Below are 22,050 nucleotides of genomic sequence, written 5' to 3'. Positions count from 1 at the left end.
TCAGTTATTAATCATTTAATGGTTGTTTTTCCCCACTGCATTAGGCTAATAAAAAGCATTATTATGTATATAGCAATATTTGACTGTAGGCTATTTCTAAAGGAGTTTTATTTCGCAATATCTTTTATTTTGAAGGTAATTAACAACATTCGGTTGTTACGCTATCGTTAGCTAACTTTATAGATTTAGATTTAGCCAAAACTAGAGTTATTCTATAGAATATATTAGAATTGGTTCAATATTAGGGTTATTTATCATTCATGTATGTCTTATCCATTGTATTATGCTAATAAAAAGCAATATTATGCATATGGAAATATTAACTATATTCATAAAGTTTTATTTCGTCTACTTTTACTTTGAAGGTACCTGACAACATCTGGTTGTTACCCTATCGTTAGCTAACTTTACATATTTAGCTTTAGCCAGATCTTGAACTATTTTATAAAATTTGTTTTGTTCAAAATTAGAGTAAGGAGATATATTAAAGCATATCATGTTTAAATATTACGAATAAGATATTAAATAAGAATTTTGACTTGTGGTCAAAAACATGATTAGACATAGGCTAATTTTGATTTGGTAAATTTACTTCCCGATCTGCATCATAATTGATCTTAGTTCAGTTATTTGCCATTAATGTATGTTTTTCCCCACTGTATTATGCTAATAACAAGTAGTTTAATGCATATGGGGACACTGTATTCAAAAAGGAGTTTTATTTTGCAATAACATCCACTTTTACTTTGAAGGTAATTGACAGCATCCGGTTATTATGCTAACTGTCTTTATTTACCAGTAGATTTAGCAAAAACTACAAATAATCCATAAAATATATTAGAATTTGTTCAAAATTATAGTTATGAGATGAATTAAATCATAATTATGAGATATTAAGTCACAATTTTGATTTACAGTCAAAAACATGTGAAGACCGGACTTATTTAGCAATTTTTATATGGTAAATTACTTTCTAATGTTGAAGGTAATTGACAACATCAGGTTGTTACGCTATCGTTAGCTAACTTTATAGATTTAGCTTTAGCCAAGTCTAGAATTAATCCATAAAATCTATTAGAATTTGTTAAAAATTAAAGTTATTAAATTAGTATTAAATCATAATTATAATACATTAAATTACCTACTTACCATTACCGTAGGCTCTCTGTGGACGTAGAGCCTACGCCGTAGCCTGATGTGCACCTCCCTAGAAATGTAACTAGCTGCTAGGCTAATTTATACAATGTAAAATGCCATAGGCTTATGCTAAAAACATTAGCATGTTGTATTTGTGGGGAAAAATGTGTCCAGATAAAGACAAGTGTTTGTCTGTGAGTGCTGGGAGTTATAGTGAAGCTGATTTGTGTACTTGTGTTTGAAATTGTCTCAACTAAACTTTACAGCACTTGGAGGCACAATGTTTTGGAGGGGTAACTGCAGAGTGACACAGACACACCACTGCACAAGTATAAATGCTCACAATGGCGTAGGCCACATGCGTAGGCTCTGCAAAGAGCTGAAGTACAAGTATAAATCTCCCTTAAAGACCTCACAAATTTTGACTATTAAACCTAATATGTAGAAAATTAAATTTAAAACATGTTTTGACTTTTTGAGGACCTGCAGACACCCTGGAGGTTTTTTTTTTGTCTTTCCAAAATTTTAAATGTTTGTTCATCAAAAACAGTGGTATTTACTAAAGGTGGGAAAGAAATTGATACAGCATAGTATCATGATATTTTTGTGTGGCTATATCATATTGTTACATGGGCGCCAAATATCCATTTTTTACTATATAAATTATTAATATCACAGAAACAAAACTTTCGGTAACCTACTTGTATAACAGAACTAGTTGCTCTTTCAGTCTATTAGATACATTTTACTGCAATAAAAATGATTAAAGTGAGATGAACAGACTCAAAACTTTATCTTGTTAGATAAACAGATGTTGACAAATTTTTCCTTTGAGGACATAATATACAGCTAAAAAAGGCAATTAATCACAATATAGTTTATCCCAATACTCAGCATATCACAACATATTCAAAATGGCAATAATATTCTATCATGATAATATTGTATCATAGGCAACTGGTGAGCCCCACCCCTCGTATTTCCAGATTGATGTGAAACATTCTGTATTTCATGCCATTAAATAAAAATCCAAACAGCCAACAGCAGGTGAATTCAACATGAATTTTAATACAGTAGGTGCTTGGATGTAAAACACAAAGTATTTTGCATAATTTATTAGTGCTTCTGATCTGTGTTTTTTTCTGGCAAACTGCACATATTCACAATCCCACTCAGCAGAGCAACATGAAATGTATTTACAGACGACGACAGCCACATACGGTCAGAGATAACTGCATGACAGATGCACTGCAGACTGATAAATGTGGACAAATACACCCAGCACACACAATTCACTTATTCATCTGTTCTATGGAAGTTACTGAAGAAGTTCCATGATTGTGGCTAGTGCAAAAAAACATTTTACATTGATGACAGCAACTCATTTCTTAACAAAAAAGAAAAAAAGAAACCCTCTCCTTTACATAGAGCTGGCTCAAGCTGCTTTTCAGTATTAAGCTGTTGATCCTTCACACAAATGTCCTCCGTCACAACCTACTCCCATTTTCATCAGTCACTTAGCAGAAGGTGCGGTGTGATTATAAGCACTGGCCTCCATGCAAAATTAGGAGAATGTCTGAAATGGCGGTGACACATGACACAAAGATGGCAGTGTCTCTTAGAGTGTCTGTAACTGAGTGTTAAAAAAATGAACCGCTCACGACGTGATATATGTTTGCGGCATGATTTGTTTCTTAGATAGAGATCTGATGGCTCACCCTGAGTGACCGCGTGACACTTCATAATAAACTCTTCAAAGTGAAACTACTTGGCGATACTTTGAACAAGTGTATTTTGCTTTAAAGGATAAATCTGGTTATAATATGTATTTTTCACATTGTCAACAAACCCCATTGGAAGACCAAAACCAACAACAGTCTGATACATCTTCTTGCTCTGTGCCATAGCGCTCCATCATCGTCCAAAAACTATTAAAAACACATCAATGAGCTGCACTGTTGGACCGGATCCTTTAATATGATGGATATGTACATAGTAGTGTATTCGAAGTCAGTCACATAAACACCTTTCTGCTGCTGTAAACACTCACTAGTGCACCAATTGTGTATTCATCCGCAGCTAAAAATAGTCCCCAACAAATTCACCACTTTCTCCTGTTTGAGTAACGTTAGCTAAAACCTACAGTGCCCACCTGTTTAAGGAATCAACCAAGCCATTTTTGAAAATGATTCTAACTACCCACTGAGGAGCTCCTTCAAACAAACATACATTCAAAGGCTTTTTTTCTGTTCACATTCGCACCACCAATAGTAACGCTAAAGTGATGTAATGTAATCTAGCTAGCAGCTGATGCAGCAACTTCACGTTCACATTGAGTCAAAAGCACGTTATATTTTTTTTGTTTTTAGTTATAGTTTTGCGCCGTCTTACTCGGCTAATGATTTTTTAAAAATGGCGTTTGCCAATATTGCATTGGCTGCTTTCGACCAATCAAGGTTCCTCTTGTGCTGGAAGAGTATAGGTGCTACAAAAGTCCCTCAAAATTGCGTTCTAAGAACTACGATCATTCCTGGTTCTTGCCAACGGGATCTCATCCCTACTGATCATACTTTGGCACTTGGGCAGGAGCTCTGGGTGTGACTAAGATGACACAAGAGACAGCCTTTTCCGTTGTATCTTGACGCAGTAGGGGTTTGCAATTAGGTTAAGGCTACAAAACTACTTGGTTATGGTGTGGAAAAGGTCACAGATGCTGCCAAAAAACACCCAGTGCAGTGGCTCAAACGTGGCCAGAAAGGCAGTGTGTCGCTAAAAACCACCCAGCTTTGAGTTGCACAGACGCTGAAACTGATGTTGTGTGTTGGTCTCGAACGCCAGTGTCCTGGGTCAGTGTCTGGCAATTTTTGGATCCGTCCACCTCCCCTCCCACCAAACCTGAGCGGACTTTTTTGCTCTTTAAACTACGTCTGTTGCTCTGAGGTGTTGGTGGAAGGCCCAGTGCGTCTTACATAGATGCCTAAGCAGCATATTTTGACATTCTCGGAGTGAGACCAGTTTGTTCATGCGGTGCAGACACAACAAAAAGGAGGATTCTTAGGACTGTAAAAAGTCCCTCCGGTCCAAAAACGCATCTATGTTCATGACGTATTCTTAAAGATTTACGTTTGGAACAAATGTACTTGAGGCTGAGCGCAACAGATGGAGTGAGGAAGTCAGAAAGTATTAAGAGACGGGCTAAACCACTGTGGTTTGGTGCTTATTATGGAATTTGTTGACATTGAGAAAACAGAGATTATCACCATCCTTTAATCTAATGTATTAATGGACGCTGTGGGTTGATTTTCATTTTGATCAAGATCAGGAGCAGCAAACACCACCATTACTTAGAATAGGCAGAAAAAGGCACTCTGAAGTCCATTACCAGACACAATTTATCACATTAACTGCAGGATGCCACTCCTCCCATGATTCTGTGCAACAGCGCAAAATGAAAATCAAACCCATTAATTTTTAAACACTGACAAACTGAAAACACAGTGAGTTCCTCTCACGTCGGCCCTCACACAGATCTGCCATTCAGAGATGGAGGTACAGAGGCCAACGAGCGACTGAACACAACACTGTCTTTCAGTTTGTAAGTGGACCCTGATGCTCGAGCCAGTCTGACCTGACCCGAGGATTTAATAGTATTCTGCATACAACTTCTGTGTACGAGCAGGTGTTTGTCTCTGCCTGAGCTCAGCCCAGCTCAGCCCAGCAGCAGGAATGTCACATCCTCCTTCTACTCTTTACAATCACAAAGTTATCTATTCAAAGTAATCTCTGTGGTAAGAGAGCATCTGTTTGCATAGGAAAAGATGTCAAGAAGCTACCATTAATCACATCATACACATGAACATGGAGAAACTCATCAGTGACACCAAACAGCTACTAATCAAAAAAATATCGTCTACTGCTCAGAGTTTGTTCCCTCTTTCTTTTCTTTGGCCTTTTGCAAAGTTTTGGATCTTAAAAATAATATACAGACAACGTCGGTTTCGTTAAAATTGCTTTCTGAAGTGCCGCATGTAAATGAATGCGAAGATGGAGGCGGCTCCCGCTAGAGCGAGCAGTATTCCCAGAGAAGACATGGAGGATTTGTGCTCGGGTTGTGAGCCTGTGGGTCCGTTCATGTGATGGGGTAACTGTAAGACACAGATACAAAAACAAGGATACATGTTAAAGCTGCACTGGAGGTTATTTTATATAGAAATGCACCTGTTACTGTTTAAATCACAAGTGTAGACAGAGAGGAGTCAGCTACTCTGTGTTTGGATTACTGCACGTTCTGGTGGACACACTTTCAGGTTCAGGAATCTTTGTGTATGATTCATCACTTCACTTAAAACTTACCTGATGTTATTGTTGGCCGTTCTCCAAAACATATGTTGTCTGACTGATATAATTTAATCCCAGTGTGGCACTGGCATCAGCTTGCACATACTTGACACACTCATTCAATTGGATTTATTTTCTGCTAAATCTTTCAAATGTAATGACTGATATGCAACACTGCTCACTGGATTAGAGCAAACTTGAATTTCATAACTTGTTGCATTAGGCTCTGATCACACAGACAGGGAAACGCTTTTTTAACTGAATGCCACTAGTAAAAAAATGTTTGCTGCACCTTTTTATTGTTGCCAGGCAACCACTCCATCACCTCCTTACACCAACGTTCCTGTGTCATCAATCTACCAGTTTTTTATTTTATTTATTTGACAGCAATCAGTATCTAGTTCCTGATATGTTGAAGCAGAGAGTACTTTCTGTAGCTCTGGTTGAGGGTCAGAGGCTGTCAGCAGATACACAGAGATCTGTGTGGGTACATGAGACCCTAAAAAAGAGGGTGGATCATAGGGAGTACCACCAGTTGGTCCAGGAGCTTCTCCTCCATGATGGCTGTTTCCAGGCATATTTTAGGATGACTCAGGGGCAGTTTGACAACCTGCTGTGTATCGTCACGCCATATAGCTCTGGGTATCCAGCAGCCACTACCACCAGTTTGTCCTCCATTGATTACCAACTGTGAACTTGTTGAGACCACCACAGAAGGCCCGCCTCTTAAATCATTTGATTGAACAACGGGGAAAAAAGAGATTGTGTAGGGTGCTTTTCCGCTCTGGGCTGAAGTTTTTTCAAAAATGTGAGGCACATCGCAACACAAAAAACAGCGAGCAAAAAGCTTCGTTCTCATCAAAAACAATTACAAAAAGCCGCCTCCAGCTGCTAAAACACTTTCTGTGTGATCAGGGCCTTAACATGGTCACTATTTAGCAGCACAGTCTAAAGCAGTGAAACTCAACTTACAGTCAAGATTTGGCTTGCAGTGGGGTGCTAGTTGGCCCACAACAATTTTTTAATTCACAATGAAAATAAACTGATTCACACTGGGATTTTTTTTTGGTTTTGGTTTTTTGGTTTTGTCAGAGTGAATAAAAAGCATCGAAATAGAGGATGTTTATCCATAAAAAAAGTGCCAGGGGACGATCCCCCTGAATAGAGGTCCAGACTAAGCCCTGAATGTCCCTAAATCTAGAAACACCTCTGTGTACACCACACCTGACCTGTGCAGGGCTGCTGTGACTGGATTTGCCTCTTGTCAAAGATGATTAGGTACCGCAAACATTGAAAGGTTGAAAAGATGTTAACTGGCCTCCTGTCATTTTGCAAAAGTGGCCCCAAGGTAAAGCAGGTTGAGTGTCCCGGTCTAACGACTGAGTTATACTCAAAGTATCATCTGACCACATCTCAAGTCATAAAGAGGGGTTAGAGGCATGAATTGTTTCAATAGGAATAATGACACATGCTTGTTGACAGTCTTTCCTGGAAGGCATTTACACATAGTTTTGTATGTTTGCACACACAATGAGTCCAGGAAGTAAATGGGTAAAGACGGACAACAAGAGAGCCTGAGGGAGGGATTCAAAACAGCTTTGCATTTATGTCACATTATTGGTTTTGGAGAGTTTATAAAGTTGTCGGCTGCAGCTGAGTTATGAATGAATTTTTAATTGACTGTACCAGTATGTTGCGTTCACCCGTTTCCTGATAAAGGGGCAACTCTAGCTAAAAATGTAATTTGATTTAAAAAAAAAATCGTTTTTTAGTCTGTCATATTCATAAATGACCAAAATAGAGAACAATAAAGGGTTGGGGGGTTGATGCTGAACAACATCTTGTGTTTCTTTCCCGACTTTGATCAATTTGGATCCATTTGTGAACTTATTAATACATGTTTGTACATTAAATGTTCTAACATTGCATTTTAGTACATCCTCTCTGTATATATTTAATTTAATTTAAATATTTCTTTCTGTCTGTGTTGGGGTTTTTTTTTGTTTAGTTTGTCTCTTCTTATGTTTTTAGTATCTTTGTCCCTTTACTTTTTCTTTTTAAATTTTTTTGGAACTGCTACTGCACTGTAATTTGAGCATCTGTTAATAAAAACAAATCTTTGCAAAAAAACAAAACCTATTTGTCACCATTTGTGCGAGGGAATAATAAGTGTGTGACACATTATCTTACATTATTTCCTGTTTAAATGGATGTGTTATTGGTGTTTTGATGTAATTTTAAAACATTTAAAAAAAAAAATCTTTGAATCGTTTTCTCAATAAATATTTGATGAGTGTGTGCCTTCAGATTTTGATTTGCCCTCTGGTGTGTCTTGGGCACAAAAAGTTTGAAAACCGCTGCTCTAGAAAATGAAATGGAAAATATATATATATACACACTTTTTAATGACTAAAACATATAAAACCCCTGGTCTGGCTTTGAGGGTGAAAACCAGAACTGCAAAGCAGAAGTGAGGCTCGACTGAAAGTGTTTCATTCATTCCACTACTTCCAATGTGAGTAGAGATAAACTCCCCTGCTACTGGTGACATCTTCTGACACAACACTAGTGAACCCAATGAAAGCACAAGAAGCATTAATTTCATCTGAAGTAACAACAGTATATTTCAGACCATTAATGCATGTATTCCTATCAATAGAATAAAAACACTACATATATATCTCATTTTCCAACAGTCAAAACTACGTCACACACGTCTTCTGTCTCAGACCTGTCTCAGAGGTCTCACAGTCTAAGTGTCAGAGTGTATATTTGCTCACAGTGTGCCAGCTGTGAACAAATATCAGGTGTTACTGGGGATTTATTTTTCATTTTCTTGAGGAAACGTCAGTCAGGGGAACTCCAGGATGTAGGAGGTAGGATGTAGGGGGAGGAACTACAGTGATATCGAAAGTAGAGCTGGGTGTTGCATTACCTCTAATCCTCAGTAGGACACAGTTCACTCATATCACATTACGTGACTTCTTCAGGCGTCACCATTGTGTTTAAAGCAGAGGTGGAAACCTCTCCTTAAATAAGGACCACCTCCACTAACAACAATGACTACACTTTTATGAAATATTAACCTTAAGGGAAAAGGAATAGAAGTGCAATTTCAGGTAGGGGAGAGCGGGGTTCAACCTAACACATTTTAGTTTTGGCTACATGTTATTAAAACTGTTTGAGATCCTTTTTTTTCCCTTAACAACAAACACATCTCTGCTACACATGAACAGTTGTTTTACTTTTCTAGAGCTTACCTTTCTTCTACACTTGCAGAGAAACGGCAGAAGTGAAATGTTAAAATGTACCTCGTGGGTGGGGTCAATTGTAACAACACAATTACTTCAATACAATTATATCTATATACTATAGGTTGATAACATTTAAGGATCTATCTATGCTACGTATCCAAACAGCTGTACATCCCTCATGTGACCACCACTGTTTCATGAATGCAGATCAACACATAGACGGATACGTAGTATGTGTGGATATTATATACAGTCAGGTCCATAATTTTTTGGACAATGATACAGTTGTTGTCATTTTGGCTCTGTACACCACCACAATGGGTTTTAAATGAAACAATGAATACCTGCTTAAAGTGCAGACTCTCAGCTTTCATTTAAGGCTTTTTTCAAAAATGTAGTATGAACCGTGTAGGAATTACAACTATTTCTTCACACAGTCCCCCGACTTTAAGGGCTCATAAGTATTTGGACAAATTAACATAATCATCAATTAAACAGTCAGTTTTAATACTTGGTTGCAAATCCTTTACAGTCAATGACTGCCTGAAGTGTTGGACACATAGGCATCATCAGATGCTGGGTTTCTTCCCTGGTGATGCTCTGCCAGCCCTTTACTGCAGCCGTCTGCACTTCCTGCTTGTGTTTTGGGTGTTTTGCCCTCAATTTTGGCTTCAGCAAGAGAAACGCATGCTCAATTGGATTCAGGTCAGATGATATGACTTGGCCATTGCAGAACATTCCACTTCTTTGCCTTAAAAATGTCTTTGGTTGCTTTTGCAGTATGCTTCAGGTCAATGTCCATCTGCACTGTGAAGCATCGTCCAATGAGTTTTGAAGCATTTAGTTGAATCTGAGCAGATAATGGTGCCCCAAACACTTCAGCTTTCATCCTGCTGCTCTTGTAAGACTTCACTAGAATAAATACAGAGGGTTTATCACAAGATGCAAACCATTGGTTAGCCTTAAAAATGGAAGGCCAGATTAGAGTTTGTCAAAAACCATCTAAAAAGCCTGTACAGTTGTGGAACAGCATACTATGGACAGATAAAACAAAGATCAACTACCAGAATGATGGGAAGACAAGAGAAGGAAGAAAGGAAGGAACTGCTCATGATCCAAAGCACACCACCTCATCAGTGAAGCATGGTGGAGGTACTGTTATGTCATGGCCATGTATGGCTGCCAGTGGAACTGGTTCTCTTGTATTTATTGATGATGTGACTGCTGACAAGAGCAGCAGGATGAAAGCTGAAGTGTTTGGGGCTACATTATCTGCTCAGATTCAACCAAATGCTTCAAAACTCATTGGACGATGCTTCACAGTGCAGTTGGACATTGACCTGAAGCATATTGCAAAAGCAACCAAAGACATTTTTAAGGCAAAGAAGTGGAATGTTCTGCAATGGCCAAGTCATATCATCTGACCTGAATCCAACTGAGCATGCGTTTCTCTTGCTGAAGCCAAAACTGAGGGCAAAACACCCAAAACACAAGCTGAAGTGTTTGGGGCTACATTATCTGCTCAGATTCAACCAAATGCTTCAAAACTCATTGGACGATGCTTCACAGTGCAGTTGGACATTGACCTGAAGCATATTGCAAAAGCAACCAAAGACATTTTTAAGGCCAAAAAGTGGAATGTTCTGCAATGGTCAAGTCATATCATCTGACCTGAATCCAATTGAGCATGCGTTTCTCTTGCTGAAGCCAAAATTGAGGGCAAAACACCCAAAACACAAGCAGGAAGTGCAGACGGCTACAGTAAAGGGCTGGCAGAGCATCACCAGGGAAGAAACCCAGCATCTGGTGATGTCTATGGGTCCAACACTTCAGGCAGTCATTGACTGTAAAGGATTTGCAACCAAGTATTAAAACTGACTGTTTAATTGATGATTATGTTAATTTGTCCAAATACTTATGAGCCCTTAAAGTCGGGGGACTGTGTGAAGAAATAGTTGTAATTCCTACACGGTTCATACTACATTTTTGAAAAAAAAAAGCCTTAAATGAAAGCTGAGAGTCTGCACTTTAAGCAGGTATTCATTGTTTCATTTAAAACCCATTGTGGTGGTGTACAGAGCCAAAATGACGACAACTGTATCACTGTCCAAATAATTATGGACCTGACTGTATTTCACTCTTATCATATGTGATAGATTGGACAGATTCTTGTAGATACCTATTGCTCCATCTACATCAGTGGAAGAATAGGTATCCGTACAGGTATTCATCCATCTGTTCATCTATCATTGATCATGGTTGGACCCATAGATGTACATAGGTTGGATAACCTAGATCCATACATCAAAATAGGAGTATTGGATTTATGAATATTAAGACTGTGAGACTATGTGTCAATAAGATACCTGACAAATTAAAAAATGCAAAGTATATCTCATTTAATTAAGGACATAAGTCAAACTTGACATAAGTTTGAAGTGCAAAAATATGCTGTAGGAGGCTTAGTTGGAACACAGCGTTATAACTAACCCTGCTCTATGGAAATGTTATTAGGTCTAGCTAACACTTGCTGGGAGTTGGTTACATACTTCAAAACAGTGCTATGTTTTAGACAAGAAGACAGTTAATAAGATGATACATGGCTGGATTCAGTGACTTACAGAATAGAAGAAAGAAAGAAATTACCTTAAATCAGCCAAAAACACTCTTTGTCAATGAACTTAGCTGAAACAAGTCCAGTCTCAGTGGAATATTGTGAGCCACTGTTTGGTGGTATTGTGGTCAAATGGCCAGAAGCATGAAAGGATTGACCCTGTGTAACTACTAAAAGTCTGTGTTACAATTTACCATACGTCTGGAGGTTCCCCGCGCTCCCCTAGTCAGCAAAATCCATTTAATTAGGTTTGGCTATTGTGTAGGCCATTGTTTCATTTTGAATTGAAGAAATCATTTAGCTATTAATGTTTTAAAGCTGAATTTGTTTTTCCCTTTACTAGCTGTGACTTGTCTATGGTCAGGGAAAGAGACAGACATGACCCAGCTCAGACCAAAGATTCACAACGAGACAGAACCGTTTTAGAACGTTGCAGAGAAAAGTTGCAGCTGTGTGAACTGGTCCGCCTGAGCTTCACCTGCAACTCAGCTGGTTTTTGCATGTTAAGCACGTCACCTGTGTCTACAGCCAATCAGCTTGTAGTGAAGTCAAAATGACCGCAGATGACGTGCCTGCTTGCTGCAGCAGGTGCTCTGTCCCCACAGTGTGCCGATGTCAAACAGTGGGTGGCTGCTGCTGCTCGCTCTATGTGCTTATGCCCCCCCCACACACACATTCTCCCTGACTGATTAATTGGCGCTGGTTTATATTATTGTGGCGTATTTATTATGAATACAGCCCATCTGATGCTTGTTGTGTTTGTTTTTTGCCGTTTCATCACTACTACAAATGCAGCTGTAGCCAGTACCTCACTATCATTGTCCTCATTCATATTTTAAGAAGGTACAAATTATATTCAGTCACAAAATAAACCTGAAAAGCTACAAATCAGAACAGAAGTACAGAGAGTTGCTGCATAGAGATGATACACCGTCTCACAGACAGGTTTTTAGAACGTTGCAGAACGGCACATTTGTTTCAACTCATCTTGTTGCGGATCTTTGGTCTGAACTGGGCTTTAAACGCTTCACATAGGGGGATTTTTGGGGGCTAAACTACACTCACCACAACCTGGAGCTACTCTTACCTCACACTGCATTTCGTTGCTCTCCTCTGAACTATATACACTTCTGTACTTTGATGTCTCTTTCTCTTCTTCTCCATTGGTTATCTCTCTGAGCTGCATCAGTGTCCTTACGCCTTTCTTTCGGTGGCTCCCTCTTCTCTCCTGCCTCCATGCTTTTTTCTTTTCCTTTCGTAATGAGAAACGCCATCTGAGCGGCGACTTACAGTTGACCTTTGGTAACATCAGCTGGTCACCGCACCGCACGTTTTACAAATCAAGCAGCTCATTTCATTTTGAATCATGGATATATTCTGAGCCAGTCAGCCTGAAATGTGTCTCTGAACGGCTGCTTCGCCTTATTAAAGGTGCTGTTGCATGTTTGTTTTTTGTTTTGTTTCTTACCTTTTTCATTACACGGAGCTCCACATCCTCGCCTGCTGTCCTGAACAGGTCCACCGTAGCTCTGTGTGTCAGATCCTCGAGCTTGACTCCGTTGATCTACAAGGGCAAGGCAAGGCAAGGCAATTTTATTTATATAGCACCATTCATACACAAGGCAATTCAATGTGCTTTACAAGAGAAATACGTTAAGATAAAACATTAAAGGAACAATAGATCATTAAAAACAAAAGCTAAAAGCAAGAAAAACAGTGCAGAAAATGCATTTAAAAAGCAAACATAAAGCAAAAGCAACAGCAGACAAATATAAAAACAATAGCTACAGATTACCCTAACAATAAGTTAAATATCTAGTTCACTGGTAAGCTGCAGTAAATAGTAATGTTTTAAGCCCTGATTTAAATGAGCTGACAGTTTCAGCCAACCTCAGATATCCTGGAAGTTTGTTCCACAGGCAGGGAGCATAGAAACTAAACGCTGCTTCACCTTGTTTGGTTTTGATTCTGGGAACACTGAGTAAACCTGTTCCAGATGATCTGAGGGGTCTGGATGCTTCATAACGTACAAGTATATCAGAGATGTATTTAGGCCCAAGACTATTTAGTGCTTTATAGACAAGTAACAAGATTTTAAAGTCTATCCTTTGACACACAGGAAGCCAGTGCAGTGATTTAAGCACTGGTGTAATGTGCTCCACTCTCTTGGTGTTGGTGAGGACTCTGGCAGCAGCGTTCTGGACGAACTGCAGTTGTCTGATTGATTTTTTACTCAGGCCTGTGAAGACACCGTTACAATAGTCCAACCTGCTGAAAATGAAAGCATGAACAAGTTTTTCTGTATCTTGTTTAGACAGAAATTCTTTTATTCTTGCTATGTTTTTAAGGTGGTAGTAGGCTGATTTAGTAATTGTCTTAATGTGACTATTGAAATTTAGGTCTGAGTCCAGAACTACACCAAGATTTCTGGCTTGATTTGTAGGTGTAGTAAGATTAAAATATGTTTTAGTGTCATGGCGTCAAGGTGAGCACTGACTATTGATCTTTGTTCTTTGGGGCCAAAAACAACTATCTCACTTTGTGTTTAGTTGTAGAAAATTCTGGCACAGCCACGTATTGATTTCGTCAATGCACTTATTTAGCAGATGTAGGGGACTGTAGTCATCTGGTGACACTGTTATGTAAAGTTGTGTGTCATCTGCATAAGTATAGTAGGAGATGTTATGATATTCCATAATCTGAGCAAGAGGGAGCATATAGATGTTGAACAGAAGAGGCCCAAGAATGGACCCTTGAGGAACTCCACATGTAATCTTTGTTCGCACAGATTCATAATTGCCAAGTGACACAAAGAAATCCCTGTCTTGTAAATAAGATTTAAACCAATTTAGCACGGTGCCAGAAAGTCCCACAAACTTTTCTAGTCTGTCGAGCAGTATCTTATGGTCAACTGTGTTGAATGCAGCACTGAGGTCCAGTAATACCAGAACCGAAATCTTTGATGCATCACTGCTCAGATGAATGTCATTTAAAACTTTTACAAGTGCAGTCTCAGTGCTGTGATGTGCTCGAAATCCAGACTGAAAGGCATCAAAGGAATTGTTTTGCTCCAAGAAGGTGTTAAGTTGCTGAAAAACAACCTTCTCAATGATCTTTCCTAAAAATGGTAGGTTTGATATGGGTCTGTAGTTATTTATTACTGAGGCATCCAGATTAGGCTTTTTTAAGAGAGGTTTAATGAAAAAAAAAAAATGAAATGAAAAAGGCCTGACTGAAGAGAACAGTTGACTATCTGTAGTATATCTGATGCTATGCAGTTAAAAACATCTTTAAAAAAGCTTGTAGGCAGAGTGTCAAGGCAGCAGGTAGTGGACCTAAGGTTTCTAACTATGTCTGTGAAAGTAGCATAATTTAATGGGTGAAAAAGTGCCAAATTAACTGGAGTAGTCTTATGAGGCACAGGTGAAATAGCCACTGTGTTGGAGTTACAGACTGTCTGTCTTATCTTTGAAATCTTGTCTGTGAAAAAAGGAAGCAAAGTCATTGCATGCCTTGGTGGATAGCAGTTCAGGAGGGACTGACGCTGATGGGTTTGTCAGTCTGTCAACAACAGTAAATAAAGTCCGTGCATTGTTGTTATTTTTGTTGATAATCTCAGAGAAAAAGGACTGCCGCGCCCTTTTTAGCTCCAAGCTATAGATGTGCAGACTTTCCTTATAGATGTCATAATGAACCTGGAGTTTGGTTTTTTCGCCACCTGCGTTCTCTTTTTTGAGCTTTTAGCTGTGTGGCGTTCCTCCATGGTGGTTTTTTCTTACCAGAGACAACTTTGACCTTCATGGAGGCAATATTGTCCATAATATTCATAGCTTTAGAGCTGAAACTATGAACCAGATCATTGACAGAGACTGAGGGCACAGCTGGTGTTGGTATGAAATCCTTGGTGAATAGTGTACAGGTGTTTTCGTTGATATAGCGTTTTCTGATTACCGCTGTTGTACTTTTACTGGTGTCAGCGGAGATGACAGTTAAAGAAAACACAGTAATGATCAGAAAAGGCAACATCAGTCACCACAACCTCAGAAATGTTGAGCCCTTTGGAGATAATTAGATCTAAAATATGTCCCTTATTGTGTGTTGGCTCTGTTACATGCTGGGAAAGTTCAAAGTTGTCCAGGATGTAGAAAAGTTCTTTCGCACTGCCATCTTTGGGATTATCAATATGAATATTAAAATCACCCACTATAACAACATAGTCAAAATCAATAGAGACAACAGACAATAGTTTAGAAAAGTCATCAACAAAGTGTGCACTATATTTTGGAGGCCTGTAAATGGTTACTAATACTGCTTGACAGGAGGATCTCAACTGCAGTGCAACATATTCAAAAGACTCAAACTTCCCATATGACAACTGTTTGCACTGGTAAACATCCTTAAATAAAGTTCTCTAACTGAGCTGATAAAATGGAAGTTTAGGGGGGCTGATTCAATAAGTACTGCTGCACTGTTGTTTTCATTTAACCAAGTTTCAGTTAAAAACATAAAATCAAGGTTTCTCTTGATAATAAAATCATTAATTAATAGTGACTTGCCAGCCAGAGATCTGATATTTACTAAAGCTAAGTTTAATGTACTAACATTGTCTGACACAGTCTGTGGCTGACACATAACTGGAGTCAGATTAGACAGAGTAGCTGTGCGCTTTGAGTACACATTGTTTTTCCTGATGCTAGTCAAAACAGGAATGGCAGACCTTGGAGATGACTCTGGCTGATGCTTTTCAATTTCAAGATGTGTTTGACCATGCCACCAACTATTTAAGATTGCCGGTATGTTTAAGGAAGCGGCATGGGGTCTGATTCATCTCTGACAGGCACCTGAGTGATGATGTCTAGGGCTAGTATTTAAGAGTTCATCAGTTTGACTGAGCTTTAGTTTTAGTTTTAGTGTGGCAGCACAAAACCCAGAAGAAACAAAAACAATGAGAGAGGCTGAAACAAGGGAATGGATATAATTATTTTGGTTTGAAAAATGACTCAAACAATTAATGGATCGTCAAAATAGTTGCTACTTTATCTTCTAACTTTAATATTCATTTCAATCAGGGGAAAAATCAACAGTGGTGGAAAGTAACTAAATACATTAACTCAAGTACAATTTTATTTCCATTTCATGCTACTTTATATTTAGGTTCCACCACATTTTGGAGGCAAATATTGCACTTTGTACTCAAAACATTTATCTGAAAGCTTTATTTACTTCACAGAGTCAGATTTGTAGAACAAAGTATAACCAAGTAATTAAAGATGACAGTTAAGCTACCCAGCAGGATGTAAATTAGCCCCACCTTTAACCGCTGCAACATTAAAGCTCTCCGACCTGTGTCAATCAAATAGTGCCATTTAAGTGTCGGTGGGCGGCTGCACAATAATGTTTTAACAGGGTTCTTGCAGCTGAAGGCAAGTTAGACCAAAGACTTTTTAAGACTATTTTATGCCACTTGGAATGAAATTTAAAAAGTATTTTACAATAACCAAAACTGAAAAAGTAAACACAAAGAAAAACATAAACCGACATCCATTACTCTGAATTAGGGACAATTTTGCACACGCTTCTTGGGACATAAAACATGACTTGATGATTTTGTGATTCTCACTCTGCATGTGGGTTTTCACTGCCTTGATTCCCATCATGTCGAGTTTTAAAAACTTTTTGCATAAAACACACCCTGCCTCAAATGCATTGCCTTGCGGCAAAAATGCAGTAAAAATTTGGTTAAATGGTTTTGCTGAAGTTGCACTTCCCAATGTCATCCAGGGTACAGTAACAGCTAGCTAGCTAAATAATAATAATATTAATAATAATAATAATAATGATAAACTTTATCTATACAGCACCTTTTATACAAGAAGTGCAGCACAAAGTGCTTTACAATAAGGGCAGTATAAGTGCTGAGTGCTTCACATAAAAATAGACATAATGGACATAAAACAGACAAATAAGGCGATTCAATATAAAAGGACATTTAAAACAGTATAAGCATGGATTAACTGATTCATAAAATCATGAACTTGTAAAACTATAAATCTTAAACACAAGTAAGATTTTAAAAGAGTTGCAGCAGCGTGAAGCGCAAAAAGAAAGTAAAAGTGTAGAAAGAGTTTCAGACCTGTATCAGGAAGTCACAGCTAGCTAAAGTCTAAAGTGAACAGATACGTTTTTAGCTTTCTTATAAAGATATCTAGTGAGCTAGCTTCCCTGATATCTATAGGTAGGGTGTTCCATAGCTTTGGGGCGTAACTGACAAAGGCTGCATCCACAATCTTCTTCTGGCTGTTGCTTGGTATTAAGTCTAGTTTTTAATACCAATTAAGGACTGAAATAAATGTAATGCCTTTTAAGACAGGAACCAAAGAGGTTTTAACGATGACACATAACATCAAAAATATGCTCCTCAAGGACAAACCTTATAAAAAGGTTATTTCAAAACCACACTGGAGCCTCCAGTAACTTAATAAAGAAACTGTGTTTAAGTCAAAATAAGGTGGGAAACAGAGAGTACAGTAATTTGACAATCACACAACAGAAATGTGAAGAGATATTTAGACCACACTGGAAAACAACAAGCTCTCCAAGCTGGAGATAATTTAGCTTGAAGAATGTCCTTTGTTATTTCTGTACTCCTGCCCAGAAGAAATTTTATTCAAATCAAACTGACTGTGGGATCTCATGGAAACGCAGATGTTAATCATTGTCATTTTTTGGAGCTGTCCCTCTATGGCTTTATTTTGGACTGAAATTAATGGCATGTTTTTAACCAAAATAATTTTTAGCCTTGAGCTGATGTACCTGATTAGACTGGAGAACTTGAATGGAGAATCAAGGGTAAATATTTGTTGAGAATACTGTTGATGGCCAGTAAGAAATGACTAGTGTTTGTGAAAGGACTGAGTTAGTATAAAATATTTATGTGACGGAGGGAATAGGCTCATTCAAGATGAGCCAGGCTTGCACAGATTCGATCACCGGTGATCACCACACAATGCATGATGGTTAGTTTTGTGTCCATTCTGTTTTGTGTTCATCCCGACCTGCTCTGATGTCATACAAAAGTGGACAACAGTAATCTCGCCAGATTGAGGCAGCTGCAGTTTTTAGATCCAGTTGCTGCAGTTGTCGACTTGTTTTATTTTTTAAGTATTTAGTGTCACAGAGACTTGTGGTCTGTAATATGTGAGGATTCTTACAATAACATCTGTACAGATGTGAAGCCCTGACTATATCTGACTGATCTTTCATGAAAGCTGTTGTCTTGTATTTTTTTTAATTACATTTACCTAATAGTCAGACACAATTTATCTAGCCTGTGTAGTTGAGGTGATTGCTTCTAAAGCATTTTAAGAGGCTAAATTGAATTGAAACTGAAGACTGAAAACAAACTGATTTATAAGTCTCATAACATTTTAAAGAATCAGCATTAGATCTAACAGGATGTTAGTGTTTCTGTGACTTCCTGTACAGACTGAAAGCTGCTGGAAACTATCCGACTTGAACACAGCTTTTTGTCACCACCTCCTGCTGCAGCCACCTGATCTCGTCCACTTTCAAGGCGTGGTGCAATTCATCTCGAACGAGCTTAATTACTTTTGAGAGCCAAGAAGGATTATTGAGAACAGGCTAAAATGCAAAGTGCACGCCTCAAACTTTGGACCTGAATTTGTGTAAATGTGCAAACAGAGACACATCCCAGTGTCACTACTACTCTCCAGTTGTCTACACATGTAAATATCTGTTTATATATTGATCCAATTTTTGTTTGTTCATGCTCAAAAGGTATTCGTGTTCATGTGGTGACAATTTTGTTCACGTAGTTGTGGTTCACTCTAAGCTCCTCCACCCTTGATAAAAGTCTGAGTTTATTACCGCCAGGATCTTGTCCCCCTCTTGGAGTCTTCCGTCCACAGCTGCAGCTCCATCATCTTTAATTTTGGACACATATATGCCACTGTCATTCATCACATACTGCTGGTCCACGCCTCCAACTATATTGAATCCCAAGCCTGCAAAAAAACACAGACACTGTCATGAGACAGATGTATTGCAGTGAAATCCAATAAAGACAACTCCACAGTTGTTTACCTGGGCAGAGGTTGTTGATTTAATCATAACATGTATATCAGTGGATCAAAGTACAAGAGGAGTCAATCCAGCTCTGTGCTGCTGCTCAGAGAAACACCACTTGACTAAATGTTACATAACAAGTATAAATCTGACATTAGTCTCTAATGAAGCTAAATAAACCTTCCTAAGTGTCCAGCTCCACCACACAGAGACAGCCTGTTACAATCTGACAGGCCGAGCAGCAACGTTACTTTCAAATATTTTAACAGCGTCAAAGTTCATAATTAAATCATTATTTTTTAATGAAACTAACTCATAAGAGCTCAGTCAGCCCCCACAGCTCTATTCCCTAAACTTGTACTACATGATAACACATGGTTGAGTGAGGTTTTGTTATTTTTGGTACGCAAATTAGCCGTTAGCTTCAGGATACACACACTAGCCTGACAGCGTTGATTTTTGCTGCTACGTAGCTAACTAGCTAGCAGCGTCACGGCTACATGCTAACTGTGCGTCAAGTTGTCCGGTGCTCTTACCTGCGGGTCCTCGCTTCAGCTTAATGTCCACCACGTCGGGTGAGGAGTGCAGAGAGCCATTCATTTTGTCGGGACACCAGTTGGTTAAAATAAGAGTTGAGAGAAAGGGGGACAAACTATTTATCTGAAGGTGAACTCATTGAGGAGTTTCGATTTGCTTCCTTCGGTGCACTGCAGGCGGTGGGTTGTGGTTGTGCTGCCCCCTGATGGACAGAGGCGGGACTGCAGGCCGACCTTTGAATTACACAGCAGGGAGGTGGATCAGGGAAAGTGAGACACTGCATCATGTCATTTACTCTTTACAAGTCATTTTTGGCTTCTAACCTTTCCTGCACAATGTTTTAACTTTTAATTTCTTTTCCTGTATTTTCTATACATGAACTAAACTATCGTTAAATCAGGGGCGTAAATATAGACAGTGCACACAGTGTGGCTGCACTAGGGCCTGTGAGGTGGGGGCCCAGAGAGGGAGTGGGCCCTCCAATGATGTGTTGGGTGGAGAATGGGCTCTTATGAGTGATTGCCAGCTTGTAAATATGCCTGTGTTCAAAGAAGAATTGTCATTAATTAAAAACAGTGCCCATCTCCGTTGTGTTTATTTTTTCTTTTTTGTAAAAGAGTCAATAGCATCTAAAACAAAAATATATGTTTATTCTATTACTGTAAATCAACTTCAAATCAAATATTCTATGGCTATATATAAACTATTAAATAAACAATTTCTTTGATATTTTTGTTAACTACAGTTATGTAATGATGATTACTGGGTAATATGTATGTTGATGTAATCCAAAATCAAGTCACTGATCATGTGACAAGACGATATGTGCATGATAGTGTGCACTGTGGTCCATAGTAACTACCTTACGTCACTTAGTTAAATCCTCAGCTCTACATGTCTTGAGATGACTCTCTCCCCACATGCACATATCATTTGCGCTTTACCATGTGAAGCAAGCTCTGTGTGTGTGTGTGAGAGAGAGTTAGTTGTAATATTTTGCATCTTACTTAAGTTTATAGTTTCTACCTTACTGCTTACTGCTGCTGGTTTTTATATTCTATATTTGAACCTTACTGTTAGCTTGTTTATTGTATTGTGTATTGGCTTTACATTGCTTTTTATTTTGTTATTTTAGTCCTTGTTATTGCATGCTTTGTATCTGCACTCCTCCAACTTTGTATTGCAGCTGCTGCACCAAATTCGCTCAGGATAAGTTAAGCTTTATCTTATCTCATGAACTTTTGCACATGCCCTGGTCAATAGTTTGCACGTCCGCACAAAGCTGTACAGCTCTTCCACTTTAAAACTTTTTTTTTTAACACATTTCTTATATATTTTCATATTTTGTATTATACATTTTTCTGTGTCATGTTTGTGTAAACCTACTTGGCAATAAAACGTGTGTCTTATTCGTGTTGCACACTGGACTATAACACTGCACTGCATCTGTACATTTTTCTAATGGTAGCACTGCATTTTATTTCCAACAAGTCTTATCAGTTTCATTAATGTTTTTTTTATCTTACATTATTTTTGGTTATCTTATTCCATATTTGTATTATTTTACTTGATTTTATTTACCTAATAACAATCCTTAAAAACCAAAAACCAAAGTTTTCTATTTGTAATGTAACTTACATTGTTCATATTAATTATTGCACAAACTCTACATATTTTCTGTGTACCTGTATAGGTTTACATAAATATATATACAAAACTGTATATATTCCCAGTAAATATCATTTAGTTTCCTGCTTTATTCCTTCCCTGATTGCTATTTTTATGTACTTTATTCTGTAGTAGTGCCATTTTGTTTTATTGTATCCTGCTTTAAATATTTGATTGTACATTGTCTGTGTATAGGTTTTTACTCTGTATACAGTATACACACAACTGTTTATCTTCCCTGTAAATATAATTCATTTTTATTCCTTTCTTTAGTGTTTTTTAATATACATTGTAAAATGTAATTGAATATTTTACCATTTTATTCTAAAATTACTCCCATAATGAGGTCTTACATTCAAAATTCTACTTGTGTCCAGATAAAGACAAGTGTTTGTCTGTGAATGCTGCGAGTTATAG

At 38.1% G+C, this 22,050-nt stretch overlaps 2 protein-coding genes across 2 annotated transcripts in view; one reads left to right on the top strand and one right to left on the bottom strand.

Annotated features, from left to right (window-relative positions):
* Positions 1-22,050, top strand: part of dmac2l (distal membrane arm assembly component 2 like) — a 274,066-nt gene that overhangs the window by 127,311 nt on the left and 124,705 nt on the right. The gene's annotated exons all lie outside the window — the stretch shown is intronic.
* synj2bp (synaptojanin 2 binding protein) lies at positions 2,186-20,158 on the bottom strand. The gene is made up of 4 exons (XM_033643045.2): positions 19,965-20,158; positions 19,231-19,367; positions 12,812-12,907; positions 2,186-5,282 (listed from the first exon to the last, which is right to left on the bottom strand). Exons 1-4 carry the CDS (start codon positions 20,026-20,028, stop codon positions 5,139-5,141), a joined length of 441 nt encoding a protein of 146 aa, XP_033498936.1. The 5' UTR covers positions 20,029-20,158; the 3' UTR covers positions 2,186-5,138.

Source organism: Epinephelus lanceolatus, chromosome 15 (genome assembly GCF_041903045.1).
Source record: "Epinephelus lanceolatus isolate andai-2023 chromosome 15, ASM4190304v1, whole genome shotgun sequence".
Taxonomy (NCBI): Eukaryota; Metazoa; Chordata; class Actinopteri; order Perciformes; family Serranidae; genus Epinephelus; species Epinephelus lanceolatus.
This window is presented reverse-complemented; position numbering and strand designations above follow the sequence as displayed.

Coding starts and splice junctions, on each gene's coding strand:
- synj2bp (XM_033643045.2), bottom strand. CDS start 20,028: ATGAATGGCTCTCTGCACTCCTCACCCGACGTGGTGGACATTAAGCTG. Junction 19,368..19,964: donor GCTGAAGCGAGGACCCGCAG/GTAAGAGCACCG, acceptor GTTTTTTTGCAG/GCTTGGGATTCAATATAGTT. Junction 5,283..12,811: donor AGCTCCGTGTAATGAAAAAG/GTAAGAAACAAA, acceptor TGTGTCTTACAG/TTACCCCATCACATGAACGG.